Source organism: Cydia fagiglandana, chromosome 23 (assembly GCF_963556715.1).
Source record: "Cydia fagiglandana chromosome 23, ilCydFagi1.1, whole genome shotgun sequence".
NCBI classification, from domain to species: Eukaryota; Metazoa; Arthropoda; class Insecta; order Lepidoptera; family Tortricidae; genus Cydia; species Cydia fagiglandana.
In genome coordinates this window covers 10,064,537-10,082,981 of record NC_085954.1, presented here as the reverse complement: position 1 = coordinate 10,082,981, position 18,445 = coordinate 10,064,537, and the positions used below count along the sequence as shown (strand labels likewise).

At 39.4% G+C, this 18,445-nt stretch overlaps 1 protein-coding gene across 1 annotated transcript in view; it reads right to left on the bottom strand.

The window, feature by feature from the left end:
• The window catches only part of LOC134675921 (ribosomal protein S6 kinase alpha-5-like), a 141,103-nt gene that overhangs the window by 80,578 nt on the left and 42,080 nt on the right, over positions 1 to 18,445 (bottom strand). The window contains exons 3-4 of the mRNA XM_063534266.1: positions 11,272 to 11,405; positions 10,500 to 10,584 (exon numbers count right to left, since the gene is read on the bottom strand). Of these exons, the coding sequence (XP_063390336.1) occupies positions 10,500 to 10,584; positions 11,272 to 11,405 (219 nt within the window). The remainder of the gene's footprint in view (positions 1 to 10,499; positions 10,585 to 11,271; positions 11,406 to 18,445) is intronic.

Below are 18,445 nucleotides of genomic sequence, written 5' to 3'. Positions count from 1 at the left end.
CATCTGTCTCAATTATGACAGTAACGAGTGAAAGAGACAGTATATATATTTCAGCCATGTAACCAGACAAGTGTAATTTGCGGGTCACCTTGCCGAGTCAAATAGGTCGGATCCGTAATTTTTATTAACAAAGGTCACTGACACTCTAGTCTAGTGTTCATATTTATAAACAAGAAGGTACAGACAGCAACAGAAGTTGCTAAGCGGGCCAGTTGTCCAAAATGATCTAGACGCGACTTAATTGTTAAGAGAATAAGAGCGTGTCAAGGTAATTCTGAACACCTCGCCCGCTTAGCAACTTCTGCTGCTGACTGTACAGAAGACTCACTCTCTAACACAGCGGTCGGCAACCAGCGGCCCGCGAACCTCTCACTCGTGGCCCGCGGGCCTCCCTGGCTATTTTGTATGTAATATTGACAAACGACAATGTCTGATAAAGTCATAAATACTAACAAAGCGCGGCCCGCGTCCACTTCGTTAACTGCTATGTGGCCCTTGGCCGCTAAAAGGTTGCCGACCGCTGCTCTAACAAAACGCGTCTGTTACGATCAGGACAGATATGGCCACTAGGTGGCGACAGCGCCACGCGCGGCTTATGGCTAATAGCCACCAAAATTGGTGTGGAACGGATGTACTTGTAGCTACCTGTAGCGAAGCGACGAAATCGCGGAGTGAGCCACGCCTGCCAGAGTCTAGTGTTCATATTTTATAAATAAGAATTTGTGTGTATAGGTAATGTACCTAATTTTCGTCCCAGTCTATAAAACACTACAGTCATTCGACCATAGATCTAGTATTACATAGACGAGCTATACGCGTGCCTCCATGAGGGACAAAACATACGCAAAGCGACAATATTAAAAACACGTTTTAACATTCCTGACAACATACCAAAAACAATCTACGTAATTCGGTCGGGTTATTTGTTGCCCAACATAAACCATACTAAATTTTTGGTGGGGAACAAACAAAAAGTCTGACACTGAGACTGTGACAAGGACAATAATACCGCTTTCTCGCTACTCCTACTGAAATTTCCATAAGTGTATCTCGTTCGGTCGTTTGGCCCCTCCCCCGTGTCCATCTCTATATTTTTGTACATGTATGTACTTCTATGCATTCGAGGAAGCCGTCTAGACAGGGCAATTGTGCGGGGTGCGAGGGGTGGGTCGCGCGCACCCGAACTGCATACATCGCCATTGTTAATAGCTTGGTCGGTACTACTTACAGGCTAGCGTGTCTTATTTGGAATTTTTGTAATTTTTGAGCAGTTATGTAAAAGTCTCTGACAACCCTACTGTCTTCTTGTGCGGTGTAGGCATTTACGCAAACATCAAATGCGTCGGTCCACTGTTACTTTTTACACTGTGGTTTTGTTCTAAGAAAATAAAAATAAGCGATTGATAAACAATTATAGCATTTATGGGAAATATTTAACTGTTCTGTCTCCATTGACCTTATGGCTCCTCTACACGATGGGCCAACGCCGGCCACTCCAAGGGACGCATTTATGCGTTATACAGGGAGCAAGTGATATTACTATGTCATTCTACCGCATGACTGCGCTTGGAATGGCCGGCGTTGGCCCATCGTGTAGAGGAGCTATTTAAAAATAACCAATTTATAATCTAGGTGTACTTAGTTCCTCAGCCCGCAGCAATTTATTTTTCCTAAACAACCTAGTACAATTGCAGACTAAAAAGACTCGACAGACCAGCGACATAGGCCTAACAATTAGAAAACTACACCCAACCCATCCAAAACCAACTCTAACACCAACTAAATAAAGTCGCAAATCACTTGAAACGAGTCAAAGCCGCATCATTTACGCAAGGCACTGCGTTATTCCTAACGCCTATTTAGCACTAGCGAGTCTACGTCTCACAAATACCAGCATAAAAGGCTTCATATAGCTCTTAAGATTCCACAGGTCTAGTTATGCTGGTTATATCGATAGCTTGACTCGCTAAGGTAAGTTAATGGTGTGTTCCCTTGACCTGCTTGCTTGGACTAGAATCGACCCCTAATAGAGTATTAGTCATATCATTACCGATGTGCCTCGGTGCATGTAGATCGCGTTGTGGACTGATCGGAAGACGACTATTGGTAAAATCATAAAATGTATGGCATTTTAGTTTTTGAGTCGTACAGGTTTTAAAAACCGGGCAAGTGCGAGTCGGACTCGCGCACGAAGGGTTCCGTACCATAAAGGAAAAAAAAACGGAAAAAAATGCAAAAAGACAACGGTCACCCATCCAAGTACTGACCACGCCCGACGTTGCTTAACTTTGGTCAAAAATCACGTTTGTTGTATGGGAGCCCCATTTAAATCTTTATTTTATTTTGTTTTTAGTATTTGTTGTTATAGCGGCAACAGAAATACATCATCTGTGAAAATTTCAACTGTCTAGCTATCACGGTTCGTGAGATACAGCCTGGTGACAGACGGACGGACGGACGGACGGACAGCGAAGTCTTAGTAATAGGGTCCCGTTTTACCCTTTGGGTACGGAACCCTAAAAAGCGGCCAAGTGCGAGTCGGACTCGCCCATGAAGGGTTCCGTAGCAGCAATAAGTAACATAATAAAATTGCGGTTTACGATTTATGACGTATTAAAAAAAAACTACTTACTAAATCTCGTTGAAACCAATTTTCGGTGGAAGTTTGCATAGTAATGTACATCATATATTTTTTTAGTTTAATCATTATCTTATTTTAGAAGTTACAGGGGAAGGGGGGGACACATTTTACCACTTTGCAAGTGTCTCTCACGCAAACTATTCAGTTTAGAAGAAAATGATATTGAAAATCTCAATATCATTTTTGAAGACCTCAGAGGCATCCTCAACTTGCCGGCCTTTTAGATGAGATTACGCTCTTTTCTTGAATGATTGAAGGTCGTACCGGTTTAGAAATACTTCTCCTATTGTACAGTCACCTGCAATAATGTGTTACACAACGAGGGCCGCAAAAATATCTGACACGATCTTATTTGTAGAGCCACAAGAGCGTGTCACATATTTTTGCGGCCTTCGAAGAGTAACATATTATTGCAGGTGACTGTACTACATACTAGTTGACAACTTGACAGCGATATGGTTTGCTTTGGCAACCAAACATGGCGTTCGTTAAGAAGTATTGTCTGTGGGTTTGTAGATCATTCAAACGTGTGCCAGTGGGTCAAGGCGATAGATGGCGATAATCGTTTCAGACTACGTCGATTCGATTCGATAATTGACAGATAATTGCTATGTTGTCTAACTAACTTAATAGAATTATACATAAAGTCCAGTCTAGCAAAAATATCTACGCTATAAATGCGCTCTAAATATCTTTTTAATACAGTTGCTCAAAAAGTGCTACTTTACGTAGCTGTTTAGCGTGCGGAAAGTTGGTTATCTCGAACTAGTGCTTATTACTTTTCCAATTTTTTTAAATTTATACTTGTTCCAATTCACGACTACTTATTGATGAGTGTTAATATTAGTTTCCTTTAAACGTCTTAATCAGCATAAAAACCTACCGTTAATGTAAGAATACGAAAAATATTACATATTTCATATTTAATTACTTACCTCTTCATCATTATAACACGTTTATTTTTTAATATTCAATATTGAAAATTCCGTTCTTAATAAGTTGACTGAATGGAACGGAATAGCTGCCAAACGCCCATAGATATAATATACTTAAAGACGACGTCTAACCGAGCTGTCACTGTTACCACTTTTGTTTAGTGTACGATTAACAATGTTTTTCTTATTTTTTCGCAACTGTATTAAAAAACGTCGTTCGATACACGTGCGGAAATGTCATTCTTCACTCGTCCCGAGTCTTGCCACTCGCCTGCGGCTCGTGGCAAGATATCTCGGTACTCGTGAAGTAATGACATACCTTCCGCACTAGCATCGAAATGTACTATTTCACACTGACTTATTACCTAAGGGTTCCTCTTCACGATGGGCCAGCGCCGGCCACTCCAAGAGACGCATTTATGCGTTAGAGGGAGCAAGTGATATTGCTATCTCATTCTACCGCATGGCTGCGTCTCTTGGAGTAGCCGGCGCTGGTCCATCACGTATAGAGGAGCCATAATAGGGTCAAACTTTTGAGTACGTCAGTCGAATGAAAGTCGGTCGAATCAGCCGAAAAAGTCCGGGATATTTTTGATAGCTAAGCGTACAAGTCTGGCTAAGTTTAAAGGTTCCGTCACACAGGCGCGTTTTCCGGGCGGGGCGTGACCGTTTTATAATATAAAAGCGGCGCACCCCGCTCACGCGCCGCCCGCACAACGCGCCTGTGTGACGGAGCCTGAATGCTTTTTGCACTACCATTCAGTGACGAAGCGTCCTCAGAACTCGATTCCTACTGGCTTACCTTATTTTAAGGACATACACCAAATCCTAAAGCACTCGAAAAAACGCAAGACAAATGAACCCCAGGTTGCCCAGTAGATAAGTTTGACGGCCAGCAAGCCCTATAATATTTTTCAAACTCGAAGGTTAGTATGACACATGTCATTTCCATACAATTTTGCGAGATTTTGCGTTTTTAGGTTATAAATTATATGGAGATGACAGGTGTCATCCTACCCTTCGAGTTTGAAAAATATAGCATTAAATATCGTCGGGTGACAAGCAAAAGTTATCAAGTACTATCAAAAAATTAAAGTAACAATGCACTTTATTACACTTGTAACACGGTTTATTCAAATTCAAAAAATTCAAATTCAAAATGTTGCTTTAATTGCTATGTTTTATTGTCAAATAATTTCAATGGTGTTAGTTAGTGACTTTTGCTTGTCACCCGACGATATGTAATATGTCAAATCAGGTCAGACATTTCCATAAAACATTAGAAACACCGCATTGATAGCGGTTTGTAAATTGTGATAGTACTATCACAAAACTAACCGCATTAATAATATTTTCACCACACCAGCTCGGAAGGCTCACTTGGCACTTCAAAAACTGATAGCAAAGATAGCATTTTATTCACATGTGAGGCAAAGTAATCAAATGCAAATTTTGAGTTGTTTTCTTATGTTTGCTGGTACAATTGATTTTTAAATGGTGATTTTGGATGATTAATATTTAATAACATTCATTTGGATTCGATTTGGTTTGATTTTGTTTGATATTTTACATTTAATATTTGCTTCGGGTTGGTGTGGTGAAAATTTTTGTGTTTCACTCGGGGCCAAATTTTGTTTAACCCTCGTGATTTGAAACCCTCGCAACGCTCAAGATTCCATTTTTCAAACCACTCGCAATTTTGGAATCTTTCGCTTGCTGCTCGGGTATCAATATTAGCACGAGCGGTTAAACAACAACTTTGCCCCGTTGTAAAACAAATAACTATTAAACATCTAAGTTACATGACCATGATAAACTACTGAAAGTCTGTTTTGATGACAACATTCTAGAATCCAGGACCGTCAGTGAAAGTGGTGAAAGGTAACCCGAGATTTTTGCTCTGATAAATACACGCTAGTCACATTAAAGCGTTTGTTTTCTCATTTATTTAATAAACTTGAATAGCATGCCGAATAAAATAGATAAGATCAGAGATAAGCCGATCAATCGGGCTAGCTACATGATTGCAGGTCCCTCTTTTATTAACATAGTTATATAGAAAAAGACAAATAGTCTAGCTCGCCGCGAGATACTGTCACGCCAATCATATGCTAGGCCTACTGACGAAATGAGAATTCGATTGCATATTAAAACATATACCTATATATATACCATATATCTGGAATTTATTTTGTTTGAAAAAAAAAAAACAAAAATGACGAAGCCTGTTGCGGATATCATCATTGGTTTGTTTTGGACGGAGCCTGTTGCGGATATCATCATTGGTTTGTTTTGGATGGAGCATGTTGCGGATATCATCATTGGTTTGTTTTGGACGGAGTATGTTGCGGATATCATCATTGGTTTGTTTTGGATGGAGCATGTTGCGGATATCATCATTGGTTTGTTTTGGACGAAGCCTGTTGCGGATATCATCATTGGTTTGTTTTGGATGGAGCATGTTGCGGATATCATCATTGGTTTGTTTTGGATGGAGCATGTTGCGGATATCATCATTGGTTTGTTTTGGACGGAGCATGTTGCGGATATCATCATTGGTTTGTTTTGGATGGAGCATGTTGCGGATATCATCATTGGTTTGTTTTGGACGAAGCCTGTTGCGGATATCATCATTGGTTTGTTTTGGACGGAGCATGTTGCGGATTTGCATTTGTAGCCACCTGACGAAGCCTGCGTTGTGGATATCCTAATTAAAAATTTGGTGTAAGTAATTTTAAAATTGATTTGTAAAATAAAATGTTATGTCTTTTGTTTCCTTTATTTCCGACGTTTCAACACTTTCAACGCAGGTTACACTGGTCGTGGTCGCGGATAACTGTACGGCTACCACGAGTTTGACACTGACCTGACACTGACATATTCGCAAGGGTGTGTCATCTCATACTGGCATATTAGTTCAAGCGAGATGTATAGAAAGTAATTTACGCAGCGTATATGTCAGTGTCATTTGGCAAACTATGTACCAAACACCCTGTATATTGAATTTCAGCGAAACGAAGCGTAAAGCGCCATCTCGTTTAGATGTCAATTTCGGAGCACGACATTGTCTTAGATAATACACATCTTACTCAATCAATGTATTGAATCTTTCCTACATGTAGACACGCTTATAACACGTGGGTCATCATCATCATCATCTCAGCCATAAGACGTCCACTGCTGAACATAGGCCTCCCCCTTTTGGGGGGTGAATGCCATAATCGCCACGCTTGGCAGGCGGGTTGGCAATCGCAGTCGAGTACACCGAGTTTGAGGGACGCTACTGCCCGTCCACCGGTGGTCTTGGACGTAGTTTAAGGACATACCCGGGACATACCGTAGTTTAAGGACATACATGTGGGTACTTCAACAAAATTAGATCCTAGCCCCTACTTTGGCGCTACATACGGTTGTCACTTAACGACCCATCAGAAATGTACAGGAAATTGTCATTGTCAGGTGACAATTGACATGTTGGTTGAAATAGGCGGCTGGAAGAAATAATGAAAGGTCTGTAAACCCAACACAAAGTTAACACATATACAGGATAGCTAAAAAATAACTACATTCCCTTTGCCAGGGAGGTTTTGGGATTATACTGAGCAACTTTTACTATGGGACCAAGTAGAACAACCCAGAAATCGCGAAAAAAAATTTCGGCTTTTTCATATATTTTGGCTGGTCCATTTTCTAGGTTGCTTCCATTCCATAGTAAAAGTTGCTCAGTATAATCCCAAAACCTCCCTGGCATCGGAAATGCAGTTATTTTTAGCCACCGTGCATATTCTGCATATTTATTGTCCCTACTGTGGTTATTTTTTGTTCATTGCTGTAAGTTTTGTTGTTTTTTTTTGCCTCAATAAATGCCTTTTTTATTTTTTTATTTTTTACTTTATATCCTATTTTTTTTTTTTTTTTATTATGCATGGGTTTACTCATGGCCACAGACTAGCCGAGGCGTAGACGTGGCCTACGATGGTGCGAGCTCGCCCAGAAGGTGCCTGTTCACTCTTGATTTGAAGGTTGCCGGGTTATAAGAGCACGGTATGTTTATCCTGGTCAAAAACCTCCGCAAAGTCAACATGACCCCTTACGCAACACGGTCGTTAGACCCAGACCTGACCTCAGAGGTAGTTCGACGGCCGAAGGACCTTAGAGGTCTGGAGGTTCAACGGTCTAGCGGTCGCCCTATCGATTCGGCCTAGACGGCGTGCCTCGCCTGGTGGATATTGATTTGACACATATCTATCCAAAATCCTAATTTAATCAAGAATAGGTCACGACAAAGCCTAGACAAAAATACAAGTTTAAATAGGTACACTGACCACATGGCAAAAATCTTTAAAACACTCTTAAACTCTTAATTCTCTTGAAACAGTAAATATACCGGGTGTGGCCTGTAACACGAGGAAATAATTAAAACATATAGATTGTACTCCTCAAACGGTGACACTTTTGTTCAACAACTTTTAAAAATTATGAAGTATTTAGACTCCCTATTTTTCATACAATATAAATATTATCTTCAATGGATGCCATCGCCACGCCATATCATTGTGATTGACGTTGCTTGTCACGCCTTTAAACATGACAAAATTCGCAATATATTGCGTCTTAGAATAAACTTTAAAGTGTATTCAAAATCAAACCACAAATTATTTTTAAAAGTCGCTGAACAAATGTTGGTCAATATGAGGACTACAGCCTACAGTTAAATTTTTTACTCATATTACAGGCCACACCCGGTATATTATAAATTAAAACCAAAGCGTATTTTTACCAGAGTAGGTACCTGCATAGGAGTGAGCCACGCCTGACGAAAGTAAAAGTAACCCTAAAACTTAGAATACCCTTACAATGAGTCAAAGTTTCTTTGAAAGGGCAAATGGATTACATTACTACAACTACATGAAGTTAGGATGAATATGGGCATTAATATGTCAATTTATTGGGACACTGACAGATTTACAGGTCCCCGGAGAGTATTACATTCGTCCGGTAAATAGGGCTTGGGAGCAAAGTATGTATTGCGAATATCCTGTAACATTTACCTATATTTCAGTATTTTACTGGAGCGTAGATTTTTAGAGTTCCGTACCCAAAGGGTAAAACGGGACCCTATTACTAAGACTTCGCTGTCCGTCCGTCCGTCCGTCCGTCCGTCCGTCTGTCACCAGGCTGTATCTCACGAACCGTGATAGCTAGACAGTTGAAATTTTCACAGATGATGTATTTCTGTTGCCGCTATAACAACAAATACTAAAAACAGAATAAAATAAAGATTTAAATGGGGCTCCCATACAACAAACGTGATTTTTGACCAAAGTTAAGCAACGTCGGGAGGGGTCAGTACTTGGATGGGTGACCGTTTTTTTTTGCTTTTTTTTTTTTTGCATTATGGTACGGAACCCTTCGTGCGCGAGTCCGACTCGCACTTGCCCGGTTTTTTGGTGAAATCAGATCGAAATTGTGGTTCGTTAGTTTAGTTGTCATCCAAATATTACGTCACCGCAACAGGGGGAGGGGGGTCATCCCATCAATCCTAACCACAACTAATAGACACTTAGATTTGAACATTAGAGACCTAATTTTAAGATAGGTTCTATGTTTATTTTTCCTACAAAGAAAGTAGTAGTAGTAAACACTTTATTGTACAAAAATAAAAACAAAACAGGAAAAATAACATTCGTCATTAGTACAAAGGCGAACTTATCCCTTTAAGGGATCTCTTCCAGTTAACCTTTGAGCAATTGAACAAATATACCTATAGTTTGTTTTTTTTTTAGCATTAGAAATAAGGTAAACAATCTTGACGTGTCTTTTAATTGAAAAACACTTTTTAAAAATAAGTTACGGCAAATATGTAACAATTATAAATCTAATACGATCATTTATATTCTTCTGCTTTCATAAGTAATAGTTTTTGATTTTTTAAAAGCGTTTTTGAATTAAAAGACATGTCAAGATCGCTTACCTTCTTGCAAGTTCTTTCTAATGCTAAAAAAAAACGAACTATATGTAAGCGCATCGCATTGATAATCAGAATAAACTAATAAAAGCTCAGACGGACCATGTTATGTAGAATAAATTCTCAATTCAATCCCTTTTTACTGGTTAATCCGTAATTCCGTATCCATTTCCCAGGTCCCTTCACCAGAATGCCCGCATATTTAAATGTCTTTATTCCGTCCTTTCCTTTCTTTTATAGCCAGAACAGGACGGATGCCCAACGAATGATGTATAGTACCAGTTGCGAAAGTCTAGACAGCTAAGCTTTTTACAATATTCAGAGAAACGTGTCAAGGGCATCCTTTGTATATGAATTACATGATAACTAATTGTTCTAGAAGCTTCGTTGGCTTTTAGTTAGATATTTACAGTGTCAGTTTCATCCCGAGAAGTAATATCCTCTAGCCGCCCAGCGACCTATAAAAAGGTCTCCTGTTCCATGCTAATTTGAACTTTGTGTAGACAAAATAAAATTTCATTTTGCTTGGCAAGGTTTGACGTATGGGCAGCTAGAGGATATTGTCTACAATATCATTTCTTAATAAACTTGTCTTGATCACTTTAAACTAAATTAGCTTAACTAACCCTCTATTTTTGACTGCAAATATTCACCCTGCAAAATATATGCACCGAGTCCCTTCGCTACGATGTAGACATTAAATTAAATTAACGAACGTTCTTTTCGCTTGCTCGAGATTCAAAATAAGAACTTGCAGCAAGAATTAACTCTGCTCACTAGTTGCATCAATAAAGGTCTGTGCACACCGGGTGCGTTTGCGTAGACGTGCACTTGCGCACTGTAATATAGAGATCCTTATGAGAGACGGCACACCGCTTACGTGACGTGTGCTTGCACGTGCATACGCAGCCGGTGTGCTCTGACCTTAACTATTTCAAGGAAACGTGAGACTTACCAAGTATGAGGTGTAGTTTGGAGTCTGTCTGGAAGGCGTAATGTAGCGTGACCAGGAACGGGCACTCTCTCACTGCTTCCAGGACCTGGAGAAACCTTGCCTTTAATAGACTGGTCTTCGAGACTTATAAGAGTTAAAGATAGGTCCCTCTAGGTAGGTCTATAGTTCGTTATGTTTTAGCATTAGAAAGAACTCCACAGAAGCAAGCGTGCAGTTTTTATCAGGCTCTTTAATTGTTAATAATTATTGAATTGTCTAATGTAGCATGGTCAATACATATAATTTACTTCAAATTATTACCGCTAAAAGTGCCGGATTTGGAACCACAAGCTTACTTCTGCGAAGTTCTCTCTAATGCTAAAAAAACGGACTATAGAGATCACTAAAGGTGACGTTTGTACTCGAGTTCGTTTTAAGGCAATTGACAATTACTGCACCAGCGGCCCAGCACCAGGAAATTTACAATAATGTCGCGACAGTAATGCTACCATTGGCTACAGTTGATATCCAGACGTCACCTTATGTCAAAACTTTAATTTCTTAATATGCCAATCTCCTTTTGCTTACACGCGACACGCACACATTTACAACTCGCAGCTGAGCGGTAATGGTTCAACCCGAATAAGTGTGTGTGTATGCGTGCAAAATCGGCTTGTCGTGAAGTTTTTGTGTTGTGTTGAGCGACCCTATGTACCTATCGACTCTATGGGATTTATAATGATACAGATTCGTCATTATCGAAATATGTGTAAAAATATAATAAAAAACCAACCTGTCTCTCCGTCCTGGTGTGTTCTGCCGTTTTTAGTTTCTGCACTATGGAAGCCTTTTTGAGCACCTTCATCGCGTATAGTTTGCCCTCGTCGACGCCGCATCTCTTTTTTACTAGAAAAACTTTGCCGTACGCTGAAACAAAGAGAAAATAACGTTAGTAAATGAAGTAATACGCTCTTAGTAAATGGATTTGGTTACTTGATCTTCATTTGCTGTAATTATGTGATTATTTGTGACGTCCCACGGGTAAAGGTACCTCATGGCGGTATTATTATTGCGGCGCTATGCGACGTAAGCGCCAGCCGCCATAAGGTACCTTTACCCGTGGAACGTCACATTTGTACATGTGGGTTTTTTAGAGTCAATAGAACTTGATCAACTAGATCGATTAGTTAAATATCATTATTTAAGAAGCTGTCACGTTCAACTTGTTCAAAATACTATTTTGACAAATGCATGCATAATATCTCATCAGTTTTGATTTGTGTAATTGTCACTTAAAATTATACGGATTTCAGACCTGTCTTATATTCATTTCACTCTTTATTCCGATTGCCTTAAGGCCTGTGCACACCGGGTGCGTGTGCGTAAACGTTGTAATATGCAGTTTCTTATGAGAGACGACACACCGCTTGCGTGACGTGTGCGGCTCCAATACTTTAGCGCACGCTCACATGCACGTTTACGCACACGCAGCCGGTGTGGCCTGGCCTTTACGCTTAACGACCGCATAATACTACAAAATGAATCAATACTGCACCAATGCGTCCACAAGTTGAGAAATACTGGATATATTAAAGGGTTATCACTCTGACTTATTAAATTGATAAGCTGAGCACACGTTGATTTGATTATAAACATAGTATATACATAATCTATGCAAGTGATTGGCACTATATGTAGGTAAATAACCCTGAATGTCTGTAATCTCTACACTTATCCTCGTGCCGCCCACCATACAAAATTATAGCCAAGGAAATTAGAATCTTGTTGTATTTTCAATTGGGTTCATTTTCATTTGTTCGAAAATTTTACGAGACAAATGAAATGCTACCTACTTTATTTTTAATTAAGGTTGACATTCCATCGAAACTGAGTGTACATCCTAATGTACATTGGGCGGCACGAGGTTAAGTAAGGGCAAAGTCGATGTTTAGGTCGAACCATAATACTCTCATTCGATAGGTAATACAACACTAGAGAAATAAGGATAGACATATGTAAAAACACTAGCGTAAGAAAGATATAGCGCTATATACGAATAAAGAACACTCCCAAGATGTCGTTGTTTCAATAACCTAGCCCTTACAATTAATTGGTGCCGACTGTACTTGGTGCCAGATAATTGTTTTGCCATATGTATTAGGTACAGACGCCATCCGATATATCGGAGCGGCCAAGGTGCTCACAAATATCTGAACACGCCTCTATTGTCAGGGAGTTAGAGCGCGTGCTCAGATATTGTGAACACCTTGGCCGCTCCGATATATCTGATGGCGACTGTACAGACGCTCACAAATATCTGAACACGCCAAGGCCTCAAAATGCGAGTTCTGATATTTTGAGCACCTAGGCCGTTCCGATATATCTGATGGCCACTGTACTTGCAAAAGTTTCTAAACGAAACGGCAAATGATTTCAAGTAGGTTAACATTGACTTGCAAGATTTTATTATATTGTATGTTACAAGTGAAGTTAATATAAGTGTGTTGACGTAACTGTCAACTGTGGACCTCGCACAACGTATCAGCATTGGGATACAGCGAGGAAATGCCGCCAGCATCCTTGGTGCAATGCCACAAGGGCCTATTTTAGATTTAAACTAGTTTTCGTTTAGTAATACCACTGTATATATATTGTTTGTAAATAAATGATTAAAGTTATAAGTGTGTTAAAAAACTGGCACAAAAGGAAATAGGACAAGACTCAGCGTGAGCTAGATGGACTAAGAATGTTTCACACCAGGGAAGCAAGCCTTGCCATATTTACCACACCTAAAACGCCTCACTACGTATCTCTAAAAAACGACCTATATTGTTATTTATAGTGTCAAAGTTGAAACGTTTTAATTTACTTACTGTGATTTACCTATGTTCTTGTACTAATATCATCTTTATTGTTTTTGCACAATAAGCACTTAACTTACACTACATTGACCTAATAACACGAAATACGTAAGATACAAGTATTTACTTAGTTTAGGTATTGATGTTAAATATTTAATGTTAGAGCCAGTTACAACTTTTGCTTACAAGATCTTTTATTTTATGTTTACTTTTCTAAACCAATGTGATTGTACATTCATAATATTTAAGTAACTATTTAAGCGTATTATGATTGTTTTAATTTTTGGATATTTTTCAATGAAATAAATTTTATCTTATCTTATCTTCCATTCCATACCAAATTCGTGGAGAAAATCTAATATTACTTTGCTTAAATAATACAAAAAGAAATTAATAGAGAAAAGAGAAATGCGCCTGATGCAATTGTAACTTTTTTTGGTGATATGTGAGTAAAGATGTGTAAGAATTGAAACAACGATTTCGGCCATAAGGAATATATTTCTTTCTCAACTTACTCTAACCTAATCCTATTTCTATCTCTTTCATTCAATCAATCATTCTTCCGTTTCTTTCTAAGGTATCTTCAAGCATACTGCCTCGCTCACTCAATACGTTTCGTTTCACACAGTAACTAATGCACCTTACATGCCCTCTGAAATATGTATGTGCAAATAGACACTCTTTGCACATGTATATTTCACACACCTTACACATGTAAGGCATTTTTGTTTATTTATATCATAGTATCAGTTAGTCACACTATGACAGCTACATATAAATAATTCGTTTCACGTCACTGTCACGAAGCATATACATATACTCATATACTCGTATATGTACAGTATAAACTCGTAGATTAGAGCTAGTAAAGCGATCAGTAATCCTTTTAAATTGAATTAGTGCACTTGATACTTGCACGTTGCACGTGCCTTGCAACGTAAAACAGCGGACGAAAATAAAAAGATTTTGACAATTTAGGCCCCCCCCACATCTAGCGTCTTTCGAGCGTCGGCGTCTACAACTCTATGGCCGCTGCTCGACGCAACGTCGACGCAACTGCGCAGCGACGTCATTTTCCATAGCGCTGACCAGACGCCGACGCTCGAAAGACGCTACTACCGCATGGCTGCGTCCCTTGGAATGGACGGCGCTGGGCCATCGTGTAGAGGAGCCATTACAATGATCAACCTAGCCCGAAACTAAGCAAAGTTTGTACTATGGGTACTAGGCGACGATATGTAAATACTTAAATGTATAGATAAATACATACTTATATAGTTATGCAATACATGGAAAACACCCATGACTCAGGAACAAATATCTGTGTTCATCAGTTCATCACACAAATAAATGCCCTTTTTACCGGAATTCGAACCCAGGAGCAGGGCTATCGGCTTTATAGGCGGACACTAACCGCTAGTGACTAGGCCAGACCGGTCGTCAAGAGATATAGAATTACATACTACCAAGAAGATAAAAGAAATGCAGTAGGAGTTCAGATTCCATAAAACCTAAAAATGTTGGCCAAGCACATCTTGTCAGTAGAAAAAGGCGGCAAATTTGAAAAATGTAGGCGCGTAGGGATATCGTCTCATAGAAAATTTGAATTTCGCGCCTTTTTCTACTGACAAGATTTGCTTGACCATCTATACCTAAACTGCAAAAAGTAATTCAAGACCAAAAAAAGTAAGACAATGTTGCCACTGCAATAATTTGTTTGTTAAATAGTAAATTCATTTTGATAAATAATCACGCTAAGATAATTTATTTATTAGTAATTTTACTCTACGATTCGAAAAAGTACTTTTATTAACTTATTTTTACATAAATACAAGACGCGCTAGTAAAAAAGTTGCAACATTTTCAACTTTTTTTGGTCTTGAATTACGTTTTGCAGTATAATTAGAAGAACTTTAGTACGCAAAAAGAACATCAAGAATGAGTGCGTACCGGCTAGGATGTTTACCCGCCGGAGCATTGTTCACATTGCAAAATAATGGCCGAATTCTCAACACCACGCAGATATTATCAGGCCAATTCGAGTTTTAGTCATTCGATCTGTTTCCGATATGATACTGATCTTATGACATTTCTTAAACCAAAAACGTCACTTTTGACACTGAAAGATCAGCGTCATATCGGAAATAGATTGAAATACTTAACAAAACCCGAACGTTTAGGTATACTTCCGTTTTGTACGACTGAAATTAGTTTTAAGTATAAGTCATTTGCATGGTGTATTAACATGAGAAATAAGGTCAGTTAAAAACTATTTTTTTTTATAAATATTTTTTACAGAAAAAATACAATATTTACTAAATCTGATGATATGTCACAGTGACAATAATATGAGACCTCTAAAGGGCCTTTCATATTGATTGTCATTGTCACTGAGACAAAGTACGATATGACACAGAAATCCAAAATTCCAAATACATACTGACATACGGTACAGTCGCCATCAGATATATCGGAGCGGCCAAGGTGTTCACAATATCTGAACACGCACTCTAACGCCTTGACAATAGGGGCATGTTCAGATATTTGTGAGCGCCTTGACCGCTCCGATATATTTGATGGCGGCTGTACTGCCTATTACAATTTATTATAAAGCTCTACGGTGTCCCAATGTTGGGCAATGGCCGACCCTCGATTCCCATTCGTTTCGGTTTTGAGCAATCTCCGGGCAGTCGTTAAGATATGCGTCCAGGCCCCAATTTCACATCGGTGACAGGTGCGACGAATTGTAAAATCACTATTGCTGACGTCACAGGCATCCATGGGCTACGATTACCACTTACCATCGGGCGGGCCGTATTCCTGTTTGCCACCTTCATTGTATTATTTAAAAAAACTTTATTATATCGGAAAAAAACAGATATTTCTCCTGCGACGTTTGTGACAATTGTCAAAGATTTAGAAGAATTGTAGGTAATTCTTGACAGGTAATGAGTTATATGTCGGAATTTCGTGACAATTGTAGTGTTTCTTGTGACAATTGTCATAAACTTAGCAAGAGAAACCTCTGTTTTTTTCCGATATCATGAAGTTTTTTTTAATAATACAATGATGGTGGCAAACAGGAATACGGCCCGCCTGATGGTAAGCGGTAACCGTAGTTCATGGATGCCTGTGACGTCAGCAACAGTGATTTTACAATTCGTCGCACCTGTCACGTTGGTGAAACAGGGGCCAGGTCATTCCGCCATCTGCCTATTATGCGTTAAAAACGTTTCACTGACGATCACGCCCGAGCACGAATCATACCGATTATACATTAAAAACCGGGCAAGTGCGAGTCGGACTCGCGCACGAAGGGTTCCGTACCATAATGCAAAAAAAAGGAAAAAAAAAACGGTCACCCATCCAAGTACTGACCACTCCCGACGTTGCTTAACTTTGGTCAAAAATCACGTTTGTTGTATGGGATCCCCATTTAAATTTTTATTTTATTCTGTTTTTAGTATTTGTTGTTATAGCGGCAACAGAAATATGTCATCTGTGAAAATTTCAACTGTCTAGCTATCACGGTTCGTGAGATACAGCCTGATGACAGACGGACGGACGGACGGACGGACGGACGGACAGCGAAGTTATAAAGGCTTGCTACACGGTCGCCGACAAGCCTTCTAACCGTCTGACCTTGGTCTCTCCTTGGACAGAGTTGGTCAAATTTTGTTGGTAACAACTGTCTACACGGTCCGGGACCGGCCAAGGCCACGCGGTCTGGGGGCTTGTCGGCGACCGTGTAGCAAGCCTTTTAGTAATAGGGTCCCGTTTTACCCTTTGGGTACGGAACCCTAAAAAACAAAAAACGTTTTTGAATATGAAAACTGGAAACAGAATTTATATTTAGCAACAAAAAAACTTGCAGAAACGAGAAAGCACACTTAAAAATTTAAAACACTCGCAAATTACCCTCGAGCGACCTTCAGTACAAATGACATAACGAAGTGCGAACGAAAATTAAACATACAGACAGTCTAACATTGTACGAGTGCATTGGCTGGTCGACCTAGAGGGGTCGTTGCTCTGCCATTTTCAAGTAAATAACAGTTCGATGCCAAAAATACGTGCCGGAAATGTACTCCAGATGACATTTGTATGCAATCAGCAGAATTAACATTCAATTCAATTCAATCTGCGAAGAAATTCATAGGTGTATGTGAAGTCCCCAATCCGCATTGGGCTAGCGTGGGGACTATAGCCCAAGCCCTCTCGCGCATGAGAGGAGGCCTGTGCTCAGCAGTGGGACATATATAGGCTGAAATGATGATGATGATGAACATTCAATTAGAGCACGACTCTTATTATAAGACGAAGTTCATATAAGGTACGGTCGCTAAGCACTTAGAACTACGTACATTGACCCGCCTGTTCCTATCTCTATCGCACGCGTGTTATTATCAGTCATCGTAAAATTTTATAGCATTTTTGGTGCAGCGGAGTGGTGTTAACGGAATTGGTATAGATATTTCCAACTGAAATGGTAAATTAAGGTTAATATTAACGTAATTAACGCTAAATTAATCATTAGGGTTGAAATAGTTTATATACCAATTCCGTTGACACCACTCCGCTGCACTGAAAATGCTATAAAATTTACGATGTGTGGTTATTGTATTGCAGTAGATTAATTAAGTTAAAATTCAAACAAAAATCCTGTCCCGACTTTACAAATAAAAACTTTCAGGTCACCGATAAGTAGGTACATACATACATACAAACATATAATCACGCCTATTTCCCGGAGGGGTAGGCAGAGACCACGGATTTCCACTTGCTACGATCCTGACATACCGCTTTCGCTTCCTTCACATTCATAACATTCCTCATACACGCTCACCGATAAGTAGGTATCATTATCATTAATTCGGCAAGTCTGATCTTATTTTCGACCTCATTTATTCCGACCTTCAGGTTAAAGCACCTAATACAGCTCTTAGACGATCAATCGTTTGTTTACTCAGACAAAAAAATAATAAAACCATTATAATTTCATAAAGGTGAGGCCAAATGGAAATAAATAACAGCATGTTAAAATGAAGGTTAATAAAAAAACCGGGCAAGTGCGAGTCGGACTCGCGCACGAAGGGTTCCGTACCA